This window comes from Pogonomyrmex barbatus, unplaced genomic scaffold, assembly GCF_055798465.1.
Source record: "Pogonomyrmex barbatus isolate J1 unplaced genomic scaffold, ASM5579846v1 scaffold7, whole genome shotgun sequence".
Classification (NCBI taxonomy): Eukaryota; Metazoa; Arthropoda; class Insecta; order Hymenoptera; family Formicidae; genus Pogonomyrmex; species Pogonomyrmex barbatus.
The window spans coordinates 7,360,363-7,374,469 of NW_028297171.1; the positions used below are offsets into that span (position 1 = coordinate 7,360,363).

Consider the following 14,107-nt stretch of genomic DNA (forward strand, 5'->3'; position numbering starts at 1 on the left):
AATAAAAATGCGCAGGAAAATTCGCGCAGGAATGAGCGCGTCCAAATTGAAACTTGAAGAAGTCTTGCCATCTGCGACGCGACGCGACGCGACGCGACGCGACGCGACGCGATGTGATGCGATGCGATGCGATATGACGTGACGTGACAAAGTGACGTGACATGACATGACGAGATGATTCATCTATTTTCGCGAGGAGAATCCTTGCAAGAAAAGCTACGATTACGTCGGAGGGATTCGCTCGAGAAAGGAACTCTCCTTATTTTTTTTACGTCGGAATCGCGTTTAGAATCGCGCGGAATCCCATACGTGCGGAAATACGTCTGACTCTGTTACGTATACGCGCGTCGGGATGATTTTTTGACTCGGCTCTCGGCCCGACTTCTCGCGCTCTTGTGTATTACGTAATTGTCGTTGTCAAAGCAGCAGACGTGTCGACATCGAGCGATTCGCTCGCTCGCTCGTTTCTGCTGCCGCTGCTCGAGAGTCGCAAAAAGGGCGACCGCATACCGAGACGGAAGGAAGCGTATCGAATTTTTGAGCATTCGAGAAAAGTCCTGTCGGAACGGACGAAAAAGACAGAAAAAGACAGAAAAAGAGAGAAAAAGAAAAATGAAGAGAGCGAGAGAGCAGTAGTCGTCCGCAAAGAATCAGGCTCTCTCGTGATCTTCGAGGAGAACGGCTTGCGAAGAGAGAGAGAGAGAGAGAGAGAGAGAGAGAAAGAAGAGAGAGAGAGAGAGAGAGAGAGAGAGAGAGAGAGAGAGAGAGAGAGAGAGAGGAGAGGAAACTAGGGGTGAGGAAGCAGAGTAGTAATTAAAGAAGACAGAGAGAGGGGAGAGCACTGAATCCGACGAAGATTTCTTGGGGGGAGACGACGTCGCGACGAGATCTTACACGAAATATGGTGAGCGAGCGACACGATACGACACGACGATCGGGTATCTCGTCGCGACTCTCTTATTCTCTCTCCTTGGCACGATATTACGACACACGCACGCAGCCACATGTACGCGCGTTCACACAACGCCGTTTCTCGCGGCGCATACGTACGACGCGCGTATACATATGCATACGCGTGCATGTATGCATACGTCGGTAAGTACGTGTCTCGTTGCACCCGACGCACGCACGTACGCACGCACGTACACACATATACGCCGCGATAAGTCCCTCTCTCTCTTTCTCGAGCGCGCGCGCGCGCGCGCCCGCGAGTACGACGATCCTAGCCTCTCTAACGCGTGTAATCGCCAATGGACAACGAGAGCCACTCACCCGGTTCTTGAGGTACTCCTGGATGGCACGATACGATGAGTCGGTGAGCTTCACAAACATCAGAGACTTCCGCTCGTCGAAATTGCCGTGTGACGACAAACCATACTGGACACCTGGCCCGAGCGCCATTTCTCCGTCTCCCATTTCGCCGTATGCGGCTTCGCACTGTCTCGCTCGCCCACACGGTCTCGCTCCTATCCGCGCACGACTCACGGTCCTCTTGGCGCAGCAACACAGCTGACGTCTTTCGTTCGGCTGCTCGGGCAACGCCGTAGAGCGGCGCACGACGACACGCACTTATCTCTCTTTCTCTCTGTTCCGTCCTCTCTCTTTTTTTCACGGCACCAACGTGTTTCTCTGCCGTAAACTTCTCTTCCTTTCCCTCTTCCTCACCGTTGTTGAAGCGGACGAGTTTTCGCGCGGCGCGAACTTCGCGCCGTACGGCGCGCGGAACGAACACCGACGACGACGGACGAGTCTTCAACCGGAATTTTTGACGCGCGACGAGACGAGATGTTCCCTCACGAAATGTGTTTTTCCTTCTCGCTCCTTCACACTACCACCTCTTCCTCCTCCTCCGCCGTCGTCGCAGCCGCCACCGCTGCCGCCGTCGTCGTTGTCGTCGTTGTCGTCGTTGTCGTTGTCGTCGTCGCAGCCGCCGCCGCCGCCGCCGTCACCACCTCTTCTCACAGTGTCGTATATTCTATATATTTCTCTTTCTCTCTCTTTCTCTCACGATCAGTCGACACACTATATTCGCGATAGGAGCTGGGACTCCCCCCCGGACGCGATAACGCGCGACGTAGCACCCCGTGAACAATGTTATCGGCGAATCACCCCCGAGCGCGCTCGCGATTTCTCACCTGCTTGACTCCCACTCAACCGTCGCATATTAGCACGCCGACACGACTCATTTCAAATTTTTCTTACAATTGAACTGCCGAGTCCGGTGATCGAGGAGAGCAGCGCCCGTCGTTTCGGCGTAAGGAAACACAACTATACACTTTCGAACGGCCACCTGGTAGGCGGGGCTTAACGGAAGAGCCGTTGACCAATCGCGTCGCGCGCAAACGGATAACCCGACAGTCAAGCCAAGGACGACCTCGCCGTCCTCGCGCGGTGACGGCCAACGATCGACTGCCAGCCGGCTTTTCCTGTTCCGCGCCGCGTACCGTTGCCGCCACCTATCGGCGTCGCGCGGACTTAACTTCCCTCTTCACGTAATAACGGCGCGTTCACACGGAAGAGAAATTCACCAAAAAATTTCTGGTCCATCTCTCTCTCTTTCTCTCTCTCTTTCTCGCATAATAAATTTATTTAATTATCTCCGCGGTATCACATGTTACGTTTTTAATAAGATAAAATGAAGAAAAGTAGCTATGATGTTCCTTGCCGTGCCTGATTGATCGTCTTTACGAACGTGAAACATGAAGTCACCAATATCTCGCGTTTTGATATTCCGACATTGGAGTCATAAAAATGCTAGAGAATTTAATTTGATTTATTAACTTGATAGAGATGAGAGCAATTTCTCATGATACGAATTTTAACAAATGGCTGAAATTCGTCGAGAATTTTCTTATCTAGGAATTTTACGAATAAACCAACAATGGCGTTGACATCACTGTATCTTGACGTAAGAGTTTCGTTCTCTCATTAAGTCTCGATCTGCCAAAATAGTTCGATTATCTCGTCATTTTTCAAAGCCTACTTGAAAATGTCATTGCATAGGTTCATCGAGATAGCAATATTGGCGGTAGTTATGCACTTTAATGTCTTATTGATCACCGACTTTTGGGATGGAGCGAGAGATCCGATGGGACCATATCCGAGAATACCAGACAAAGATAGGCTGGAGGTAATCTAACCTTTGTGATCGTTAATGAAATCTATTCTCTTTAACTGGGCTTCTTACAGTCTTATAGTTTGTTTTTTCTCTTTTTTTTCATATTAAAGAGAAAAAAAAAGAGAAAAATGAGCCACGCAAGAAGGTCAGCTCAAAAGAACAAGTCTATAATTTTAATTTCCTAAGTTTACATTGAACTAAATCAGTGTTATAGTATTGACTTGAGTTTAACTTCAAAATTATTTTGATTGCGGTTAAAATCAATCAATATTAATGAAACAATTGGATAAAAGCAGGTTTATTAAGTTTAAGTATTTCTAGTATCGATAAAAGAAAGTTAAGATTTTTCTTTATTGTGTTACAGAAAGAAATTAAATTCGCAGAAGAGTGCAAAAAATATTACAAAGCGCCACAAGAAGTGTTCCTGTCTGATACCTAAGAAAGAAATTTATTAATTTTAAATGTACAGTGAATACATGTATGTATGTCTTTTCCACAAGGAAAAATGTAGCAATAAATGTTATAATAAATTGTATAATAATTTAATCATGTTTAATAATTTATTAAAAAATTATCTTTTGAAGAAAGGTATAGAAATGTATCGGAGGTTTACATTTCTGTAAGAAAATTGTATTGTAAAATAGTAATTTATTCTACAAATGTTGACGGTGTCAATGTTGATTTCTATAAAAAAATTAAAAAATTATGCCAACTAAAAGTAAAAAACAGTGTACATATATATATAGCTATTTATAAAAAGCATAACATTAAATAAGAGTAAACTATGTATAAACTGATTCTTTCATTATCATGCTTTTATATATGTAAACAAATGTATGTATATAGCGTTATACAACAAATTATAAAATATATTTGCAATTAAAACTGACATAAAATACGTAATAAAAAAAATTTTATTAAAAAAAACTTGCTGCTGTCAAGAACTTGTTATCTGAATGTTAACAAGAAATGTGACAAGTATTTTAGTAAATAAAACGAACTAATAAGGTACAATATGAAAAAATTCTTGTAAAGCAGCACTAAATTTTCTTAGAATAAAGTTCAATAATTTCATGTAACTTTTACATGAATTTCTTTTTATATACTTGATCTTATTCAATAAATTAATTTTCCATGACAACTGCCTAATTTAAAATAGCACATGTTATTTTAATAGATATCTTTATATTTTAATGTTTTTATTTAAAAAGTTATGTCAATTATTGCATTATTAAAATTTTCAATTTTTATTGATAGCAACAAAATCAAGAAATAATTTCCTTTGATGAGACAATTCTAATTGTTTAATGAAAAAATACATGTATGTTTTGTATGTTTTGTATTATTTTAATATTTTAATATAGGGAAACAGATTGTGGCATTTTAAAATATTTCAGCTTTCAAATTTCAATTTAATTTAATAATAATCTGGTCACTTTACATGAAAAATATACAAAGGATGGAATAAAGGAGGGTCACGGACACGGCCCCGGCGACAAATGGAATAATTTCATAGGCAAGTAGTTTCGGATAAGTTTATTAGAGTCCCTGGATTACCTTCCCCTGAGGCAGCTTATCCCAATAAGAAAGCCATCCTTTCTACCTCTCGCTTAACGGTACGCACTGTCTTAATACATCGCAAACTTTCACTTTTCGTTTCGCTTTAAGAGCACCCTTCGGATATGGTACATTGATCGCAAAACGAGGAACGAGAGAAATGTGCGAACGGAATGTGGGAGAGGAAATACGCGAAACTTAAGAATCGTCATATCGAACGTGTGACTCGTTCTTCTTTGCTCTTAGGACGTTCGCATCAAATCATACTTCGATACTTTACAGATTCGTTGGAGGACACGATAGCGGCCGCCAATCGCCTGGGCATTTAAACAAATCCGCCCTCATATTTTCGGATCGATTCAACCAACCCTGACTTATCAGCTTTACTTATAATTAACTAAATTACGTCCACTATTACGCACATTATATTACGTATTACACTATGATCTAAGAAAGAAACAATCGTTTTACCATTACTGGGAATTGAATGACGTTGGCAGAATCGTCCCTCGAGTTCGAGCAAAAGACGGCCGTTACAAATCCTCTCCTCGCGATGCGAACACCTTTACCATAGGCAATGTGACTTTTTAAAAACATTTACAATGCGGAGGTGTTTACGACAATGAGACGCAACGTAACGTAACGCAACGCAACGCAATTAAGTGGTTGTGAAATTAGCGCTCTGTCTCCGTAATTTTCTTAATAATATCAATGCAATGGAAACAAAACACATATCTTGAAATATTTCGCACCAATATTTTTCTTTTTTATGTACAATTATCCCAAGAAGATCGGAATATGCAAATACTTTTGTTTCTATTTCTATTTTTCTGCTGCATCTCCAAAGGATACTTTGAAAAATGAAAACTGAGAAGTGATAAAAGATATTCGCGTATTCCGTTCCTTTTTGATCACCGCCCCGTCTCGTGCAAAATTGTTTGCAAAAAGATTGGGATGTGTGAATGTTTCTCATCCACTACTTGCTCGAGTCGTTTACCTGTATGCATTTGCGCGAGATAAAAGAGGAGAACGATAGTCAGAAAAAACACGGCGTAGTATAGTATAACACATATGGCAACACATGGAGGCGAATACCTGTGGAGAGACATCAGAATTTTTGGAAGGGATAATTTTGAAGGTGTAATGGGGATGTTTTGGAAAGTCACCGCTCCGTGGCTGTCTCGGAATTTCTTCTTGGAATTTTTCCCATTTTTTTCATTTTAAATTTATAGCGAAGTAGAATTTGCAGCAAAGTTCATATAGACAATTTATAATATATACAAAAACAGCCCGTGTGTAATAATAATTCGCGCAAGATGATCTTTCTTAAACGCAATTTCTCTGATGAATTGTATGTTTCTTGTCCAAAGAACTTCTTATTTAACTTTAAGTTTCTTTCTCTGTAAAAATTTATATCATAATAATGTTATTTTCTTGCAAGCTTTAAATTTAACATAAAATTCGCTTAAAATTAATTATAAAAAATAAAGAATATGCAAGGAACCTTATTATCCTTTAATTTTTATAAAGCCCTTTATTTTCAATCCCTTGTAATACTATATCTCGATACTTCGTAAAGATAAAGTCGCTTTGAGATTAATCGAAAAATTTACAGTTTTGAAAAGAAATGCGCCCTCATCTGGAAGATACTCTGTATAATAATATAATTAGCGTGATGCATGACTCTTAAAATATATTATGAAACTGGGCGGAAAAGTACGCTTTCTCTGAGTTTTAGATATGTTTTAGAATGGATTTACAAATTGCTTGAGGAAGGATTGAGTGAAGGTGATTAAAATAGTCAAAATTATTCGAGCGGATGAGACAGCAACACGGATCGCGATCATGACCATGTATATATATATAATATATATATATATATATATATATATATATATATATATATATATAAAATATATGTATATATATATATAATATATATACATACTTGTAAATATGTATATAATATGTGCAATCGTATGTGCAATATATTCTGTGATTACACGATCGAGATGCGATAATATCTTACACGTGCATGTGTGTACTGTCGATGCGGAACAAAAAAATTAGATTACAAAGGGTATTTCGGTTGGGTACAACGGCGAACAGACGTTTCGTGTCGACGTGACGACGCGAGTGTGACTTCGCTTATCATGACGATGGTGATGACGATTGAATGACAGATTCGTGCGCGCGCGCGCGCGCACTTCCCTAGCGGTCTCTTTTTTTCTCCTCGTCTTCTCCGCCGAATCGGAAACCTCGAGGTCTCCGCTCGAAATAATTATGATCGCGAGTAAATAAATCGGTCGGTCGATATCCGAGTAGCCGGCGCAGCAAAAATTCTATTTTGCATCATATTGCAATATCCGCTTACATACGAGAATTTTAGAAGAGACGAATGAATAAGGAAGGCACGCGCATTTCTTTTGTACTCTTCCTCGAGACGATCGTTTTTTAAAACTCGTTTTGAAATTCCTATTCATTCGTCAAATATCCATTTTGGACGTCCGGTTGATATCCAAGTGTTCCAAGATGATATAAAGAGCCTGTTTTTTTTTTATCGCTGTTTTTTGTTTATCGATTGCATTAAAATTTTCCTTCTCGCTTTCGCCAAACTTCAAACATGTAATATGTAAATATGTTCATGTAAATATGTTTTAGGTACAAGTGTATACTGGTTCAGCTGTAAAAAAACAGATCCGTGTAATCTTTTAATCCGTCTCGGACGTCTCCATTCGTTCACTCGCCCCTTCGTCACGTCGTATGTACGTTGTGTATTAATGTCACATTACTCGAATAAGGACCAGCAACGAATCACAGTTAGTCAAACGAATGCTGTACACGTGCCGGATTTCCACCCGCGTGATTTCCCTCACGCTGCACATGTATACGTACATGTATAGAGCTGTATATCTAGCTACCGCTTAAAATTAATAGTATTTAAACTCTTTCTCTCTGATATATAATGCGATGATATGGCACGTGGTGTGTGTATGCGTGTGCGATGATTCAACGATGATATAGCTCTAATAGGTCCCTCTCTCGGCCATCCCTTTTCTTCCCTCTCTCTTCATCATACGACTACAATATCTCCCAACAATTATCTAATTAACCATTCGGATTTAGTCCTCCGTCTCTCGCTTTTTATATATCACACTGTATACCACACTTCTCTTTCACCTCCATCCGTATACACTTAGTCTCTAAATATGCACGAACTCATTGCACGGATATATAAATGTTAATAATAATAATAAATAGGAACGGTGTTCTCACGGCGCAGTCGGCGCTGGAAATACGATCGCCCGAGTTTTTAATTTCATATATTTGAGAGTTCGCCTTTCTTTTTTTTTTAACGTCAACACGTGACGCGGGCGGTCGGTATTTGCGCCAAGTACACCGTCGGAACAGCGATCCTCGATGTTGGCCATACTAGATCTCACGTTCACTATTAACATGGAACGGGTTAACGAATCATTTGTAGAATCGAGTAGAGCTCTTCAACGTATACGAATTAGAATTTCTTATATAACCCAGGAGAGAGATTTTACACGTCTTTTTCAACTTTTATTCGCTAACTACGTGCGGCACGATATTAATGAAATGATGCGCGATATATCCTTAAGAGGAGGCAAATCACATACTTGTATATATGGATCTCTACTATCTAGTTGAACGGTGCGATTGATGCAAAGCCGACATCCTCCGTGAATCGCGTCTTGCTATGCATTGATGTCACCAGGATTGTCAGAATTTCGAGAGGCAACACGTTTCTGCGCCCGCGAACCGCATCGCCATCCGGTATAGCGAATTGCCGTTGAATCGGGCGAATTGATCAGTGGCACAATACTGGTATTTACCGGGCGAACGTCGTCCGCGACGATGATGATGACGCTAAATGACAATGATCCGCTTTCAAAATGATTAGCGTAACGACGGCGCGTGCGTTCGATCGGAGCTTCGATCGTGTGAATATGGAGTCACACAAGCGCTATCTCGTAAGTGTGTGTGTGTGTGTGTGTGTGTGTGTGTGTGTGTGTGTGTGTGTGTGTGTGTATTTTACGTGTCATGTGTAGCATTATATACATTATGTGCATGTCCAGTTCGCTGGAGAACAACGCGTCTGCATGAGTGAAGAAACGAAACGTTTATCGATGAGAAGATTTGATACTCTGGATTCTAGATATTCTTTGTATTGAATGTGCGTGTTTCATACTCGGATACAATTGCTTTGGATCAGTTTGCACGCTCGCGACCTGCACAGCGGCAATGTGTCATTGAAATCTCTCTCTCTCTCTCTCTCTCTCTCTCTCTCTCTCTCATTCTCTTTTTCTTTTTCTCTCCGTCCCTCTTTCCTTCGTTCTCGCTTCGTTGTCCTTTGCTCGAAAAATTTTCTTGACAATAATCGCGCTTTCCGTGGGACGACGAAGCTTGTTTCTTCTCCTTCGCACGTTAAACGTAATTACCTAATAAATCACGCTCCGCGCAAAAGTCACGTGTTTCGCGCGAGTATACACCGTCACCTCGCGCTCTATTACGAGTTTACTTTTAGTACGCTTTTAGTACGCTTTTACTTACGAAACACAAACATCTCGTCTTGTTTTATATATTTATTAGGTACATTACATATGTGTCAATACGATTCTCAAGCATAGTATTGTCAACAGTTGTGTATATCTTTTTTTTTCTTCTCCCCTTAGTTTCTTTTTTTTATCTTATTTTTGTGATCTCTCCCTGCTAAAAAATTTATCTTAGCGATCTGGAGTCTGCCTTGAATTTCCGATCTTGGTTCTCTCCGCTTTCGTCGACGATCGGACGCAAAAGTTTGCGGCGATCCTTTGTGGGGATCTCCTTTTGATGCAAGAGAGATGTAATCCGAAATACTTAACTTTGAACATTTGACTTACGCTCGAAGGAAACCGAAAGGAAACGAAAAGTATCGACGTTTCGATTTGCATATTTTGTCGCTCATTTCTGATAGCTCATTTCCGATACCTTGAAAAAGATTCAGAATTATTCCGGCCGAAATATCTTTCAAAAAAGCTTATTTGAAATTATAATTATTATTCGAAAATTTTTAGAATAACTTAAAATTCCAAGATGTGCTAATTATTCAATTTAAGTTTATTGATTTACATAATTTTTTTCAGGGCTTTGTTTATTTAAAATTTTGAGAGAAAACTTGGATCTCCTCTTTTTTTTTTATTTATTAAACTCCTCAAGCTGAAAGAATGCGCCGCACGTTTTTGCGTTCCGTATCTTCGCGTTTTGTATCTTTTTGTGGCTGGCAATATTGCGGGTAAAGAGTTACGATTTGTCAATGCGATACAGGATGTCCCAGATCCCGCGCATCCCATCTATGGATTCTCCGATCAATTTCGAATATTTTTCCTTAACGAAAAGTGTCAAGGCAGCGATAAATTTTAAACTGTAAGGTGATAAAAAGTCTAAGAATTTCAACGAGCAATAGAGATGGATTAATCTTAATCTTAATCAATTCGAAGTGGATTTTACTTTCACGGTATTTTTATTACAGGCTTAGATATATTTAACATTAGAAAGTTGTGAAAAAGGATAAAATTTTCGCTAGGGAAAAATTAATTGCAAATTGGTCATAGGATCGACAGATGAAGGGAAGTGGAGGCGAGTCTGGATCACTCCGTATATTTATGTATATGTGTGTATATATATATATATATATATATATATATATATACATATATCTTTCTATATCTTCCATTATTATCGCGACGAGACTCCTCGGACGTTTACAGAGAATAGAAATATGGGAATGTAAAGAAGAAAAATACTGTTGCTATGTTTAGGATCGGTGTAATGGCGTAGTCGTATCAATCTTTGTTATGTCTATTTTCAGTTTCTGTACAATGTCCACCTTTCGCATAAACGCGGAAACCGTCTGCGGATTTCTCCCCTTCGTACGTGTACGTGTATATGTTTCTTGTGCGTGTAAGATGTAGAGCGTGTCAGTGTCCTTTTTAAGGGGTAATTATCACAGAATACACGAGATATTTTCATTAAGCTTACAAGATATTAATCGAAGCGGAGAGTAGGAGGAAAAATTGGCGGTCGACCTCGTCGACGATCGCGGTGATTGCGGTGAATCTGCGATCGGGGATAAACGAGTATCGAGGTGTGTGTGTCCGTCGACGAGGCCGATCATGAGTGCCGAATTCGCCAGCTCTTTCGTATTAAGTAATGTTATTTAGTGTTAGGCAGCGGAGAAAATAGACACTTTTACAAATGAAAATGGTGGCGAGATCGCGGACCCGTGTTTTTCTTTCCTACCTGCTTGAATTTCCGTCACCGTCAACGGCAGGTGCAGATGTAGATATTTGATGAATCGACCTTCAAGTTGAAAAGTTTCTAACAGAATTTTAATACAATTTCGGATATCTTATATGTATAAGTGAAGATTTGATGTATTGATCTGCCTCATTTTTTTTTTTGAAAATATTTAAACCAATTTATTCGAATGTAATGAATAAAAATGTTTAATCTATAATATCAATTAATATTTTGTAAGATTAAAATTAATTTTTTCAGTTGCTAAGATAAGTATGATGACTATTATGTAGTATTTTTCAATTCATAGTGCTTTGATATAATCAAATTTGGTAGACACCTGCAGCTGAGATGTTCGGACGTTCATGTTTCAGATGGCTCTCGACTCTCTTTCTCTATCTGCCGATCGAAAATCCCGCGCTCGCAGCTACATCAGCAGTTTTAGACACTATACACAATTTTTAAGTATAATCTAGACGTACTACGTAGTAGAAACTTTTGAATATAATAGCGTAATCTTCGAAGTTGTATTATACCTGCCCCGCCCGACTCTGCAGCCCGGGCTGGACGATGACTGGATTTCATCGGATATGAGGTCGCGTGCCTTCGAAGTTTCTCTCACGGAGGGATCCGACCAAAGCTTCGTGCGATCGTAGATACAGCGAAGACGGGTCCGATCGTTTTCCCATCTACCCTTTCGCGCTTTCGGTCCGATGCGAGAGCTCGAGGAAACGCGGTAGACGCGTTTCTACAGACGGGCGAACGTCCTATACACACGAGACAAGACGTACAAGACGCGATAAAGCTAATGACGGTAGTAGCGATAATCCTTACTAATAATAGCAGTTTTAACGCCCAGGGCCTCACGTCGTATTTCGAGATAGGCGTTGCCGTTAAAAAAACAGCGATCGCTAAGGAAAGAGAATCAAAAGCTATAATTAGCTGCACACGCTACGAGATTACAAAGTAGCATTGTCAAAGTTCACGGAGACTGCTCGGATAATTCGAGCGTTACCTAACGCGAAATTTTGAAGATAATCTCTTCAAGTAATCGATCACTCGGATAATCACTCGAAGTATCGCGGTAACCGCGTACTGACAGACAACTGGGTAAAGTTCAATTTTGGAGATTCGCTCGTTCGCCGGTTCGTAGAATCCGCGTTCGCAGCGTGTATGTCGGGTGTACGTCTCTGTCGCTAAATACGCGATTTCCGGAGGCGCGGGCGTATAGAATCAACGCGTGTTCTGTATTCCCCTGTATATTCGCAAATTCCGTCTGGAATTCGGTACGTTGCTTACGAAGCTTTTGGGCGGATCTCGGCATCATTCGCAACAGCAGCAACAGCATCAGCAACAGTCAGACTCTTACGATCATTTCTGGTATAATCTTACGAGTAAGAACGTTACTTTACAATTACAATGCCTTACTAACTTTTTTTTGTTTTTATTACTAACGGCGCGCCGCTGCGTGACGTCACAGGGCGCGCCTATTTGGTCGTACGCAATGCTACATTTAAACTGTATATTTAGAAAAAACTTCTTCGTCTCAACAATGTTTTCACGTATCTACAGTAAACTCGTCCTCCCGAACAAACGGCCTAGAAACGACGCGGTCGTATCGCGCGCGCGCGCGCGCGCGCGCGCGCGTGTTAACGTACAGTATGTAAGTGTGTATGCGTATGTAAATTTTGTATATGCGGTACCGTGTACATGTGCGTGCGTACACGACTCGTCCCTTTTGTTTTAGCACATGCGACCGCGTCGCGGTCAAGGATCCATCACACGTGGACTCGCTTCTCGTCGTCTTCCGATCTCGAGATCAGTCTTTCGGCGAACGGCGGCGCGTTCCGATCAAGAGAGTTTCTTTTGTGCGAAGCACCGTACTTCAATTCTTCGCGGTGTTAATCTCTCTCTCTTTCTCTCTCTCTCTCTCTCTCTCTCTCTCTCTCTCTCTCTCTTTCTCGTCCTATCTTACATTACGAATATTACCAAATATATTGCGTACTGGCAGCACTGTTTTCACGTTTCGCGTTTTCGTCACGCGAACACTCTCTCTTTCATATCCCCGTCTCCCCCTGTGTCTCGCCTGCGACACTCGAAGAAGAGTCCGATGTGTCTCTCGTTTTACGTAGTGGTGGTTGGAGCGTCGCTCGTTGTCGTCGCTGTCGAGTTTCGCTTCCTCGTTTGTTTTAACTCTCGCAGGCGAAAGGAATCGCTCTTTTTTCATCATTATAGTAGTACGCAGGACGAACGCCGAGCCACGCGGGGTTGACCTAGCTCGTCCTAACTCGAGATCTGTGGAAGATGATGGTTCCCGGTGCATCGTCGCTGTCCAGGGACGGGGTTGAAGCTCTGTGTGTATGTGAGTCTCGTAAAAAAGGGAGAGGAATTACGCTCGACTGAACTCCACGTCGCGAGGGAAGCTGGAGAGAAGAAACTCCGTGATAAATCGAATCCCGTTCCTAGGACCGTCCTTCCCTGGATCGCGCCTCTTGGCGAAGAAGGACGAAAGGATTCGGGGCGATTGTTTTCGGGCAAATTGCATCTCTCTCGCGGAATCGTAAAAGATTTCGTTCGCTTGTGGCACCGAAGGCATCAAATATTAACCCTTTTTTGGACGGCCTCCTGCTTCTCTCTCTCTCCTCCTCTTTCTCCTTCTCCTCCTCTTTCCTCTCCTCTTCGGGCTCTTTCCAAGCTCGAAGTACTCGAATCGCTTCGCTGTCGACTTATTAACATAACGTCGTATCTCCTCAAGTGGGATTTGGCAGCGGTGTCTCCTGCCTGATGTCGCTCTTCAGCTTCACGAACTCTTTGGCAATCTCATCGTTATTCCGCTGCGAGAGAATACGTAGGATTGTCCAACCAGTCTCGTCCATCTGAATACGCTTGCCGAGCGATAGCCAGCACGCGCACGAGCCTTCCTCGACGATATCCTTCAGCTGCATTACCGCGACTCCAACGAGCCTGTCCTCCCTCGCGAAGCAGTAGTCCTTTACGCAGATATGCAACTCGTAGAAGTCTAGCTGTTGTTGCTCATTACCGATCATACTAAAGACAAAGATGAGGTGAAAGTTAGAAAAAATTTTTATCAATTAAAAATATTAATAATTGTCATCAATAAATTAAACT

General features: G+C 41.4%; 3 protein-coding genes across 9 annotated transcripts in view; 1 reads left to right on the plus strand and 2 right to left on the minus strand.

Annotated features, from left to right (window-relative positions):
- Su(Tpl) (Suppressor of Triplolethal) overlaps positions 1-2,404 on the minus strand; it is an 86,777-nt gene extending 84,373 nt beyond the window's left edge. Inside the window, exon 1 of the mRNA XM_011640130.2 lies at positions 1,273-2,404. Within this exon, the coding sequence (XP_011638432.2) occupies positions 1,273-1,416 (144 nt within the window). The 5' untranslated portion in view covers positions 1,417-2,404. The remainder of the gene's footprint in view (positions 1-1,272) is intronic.
- A 472-nt stretch (positions 2,405-2,876) lies between these two features.
- Positions 2,877-3,664, plus strand: LOC105428064 (uncharacterized). The gene is made up of 2 exons (XM_011640131.3): positions 2,877-3,130; positions 3,483-3,664. Exons 1-2 carry the CDS (start codon positions 2,990-2,992, stop codon positions 3,555-3,557), a joined length of 216 nt encoding a protein of 71 aa, XP_011638433.2. The 5' UTR covers positions 2,877-2,989; the 3' UTR covers positions 3,558-3,664.
- Positions 3,665-4,639: 975 nt separating this feature from the next.
- unc-13 (protein unc13 homolog) overlaps positions 4,640-14,107 on the minus strand; it is a 94,281-nt gene continuing 84,813 nt past the window's right edge. For all 7 annotated transcript variants that reach the window (XM_089083562.1, XM_089083564.1, XM_089083560.1 and 4 more), the window contains one exon: positions 4,640-14,026. In XM_089083562.1, coding sequence (XP_088939688.1) covers positions 13,729-14,026 — 298 coding nt within the window. In that variant the 3' untranslated portion in view covers positions 4,640-13,728. The remainder of the gene's footprint in view (positions 14,027-14,107) is intronic.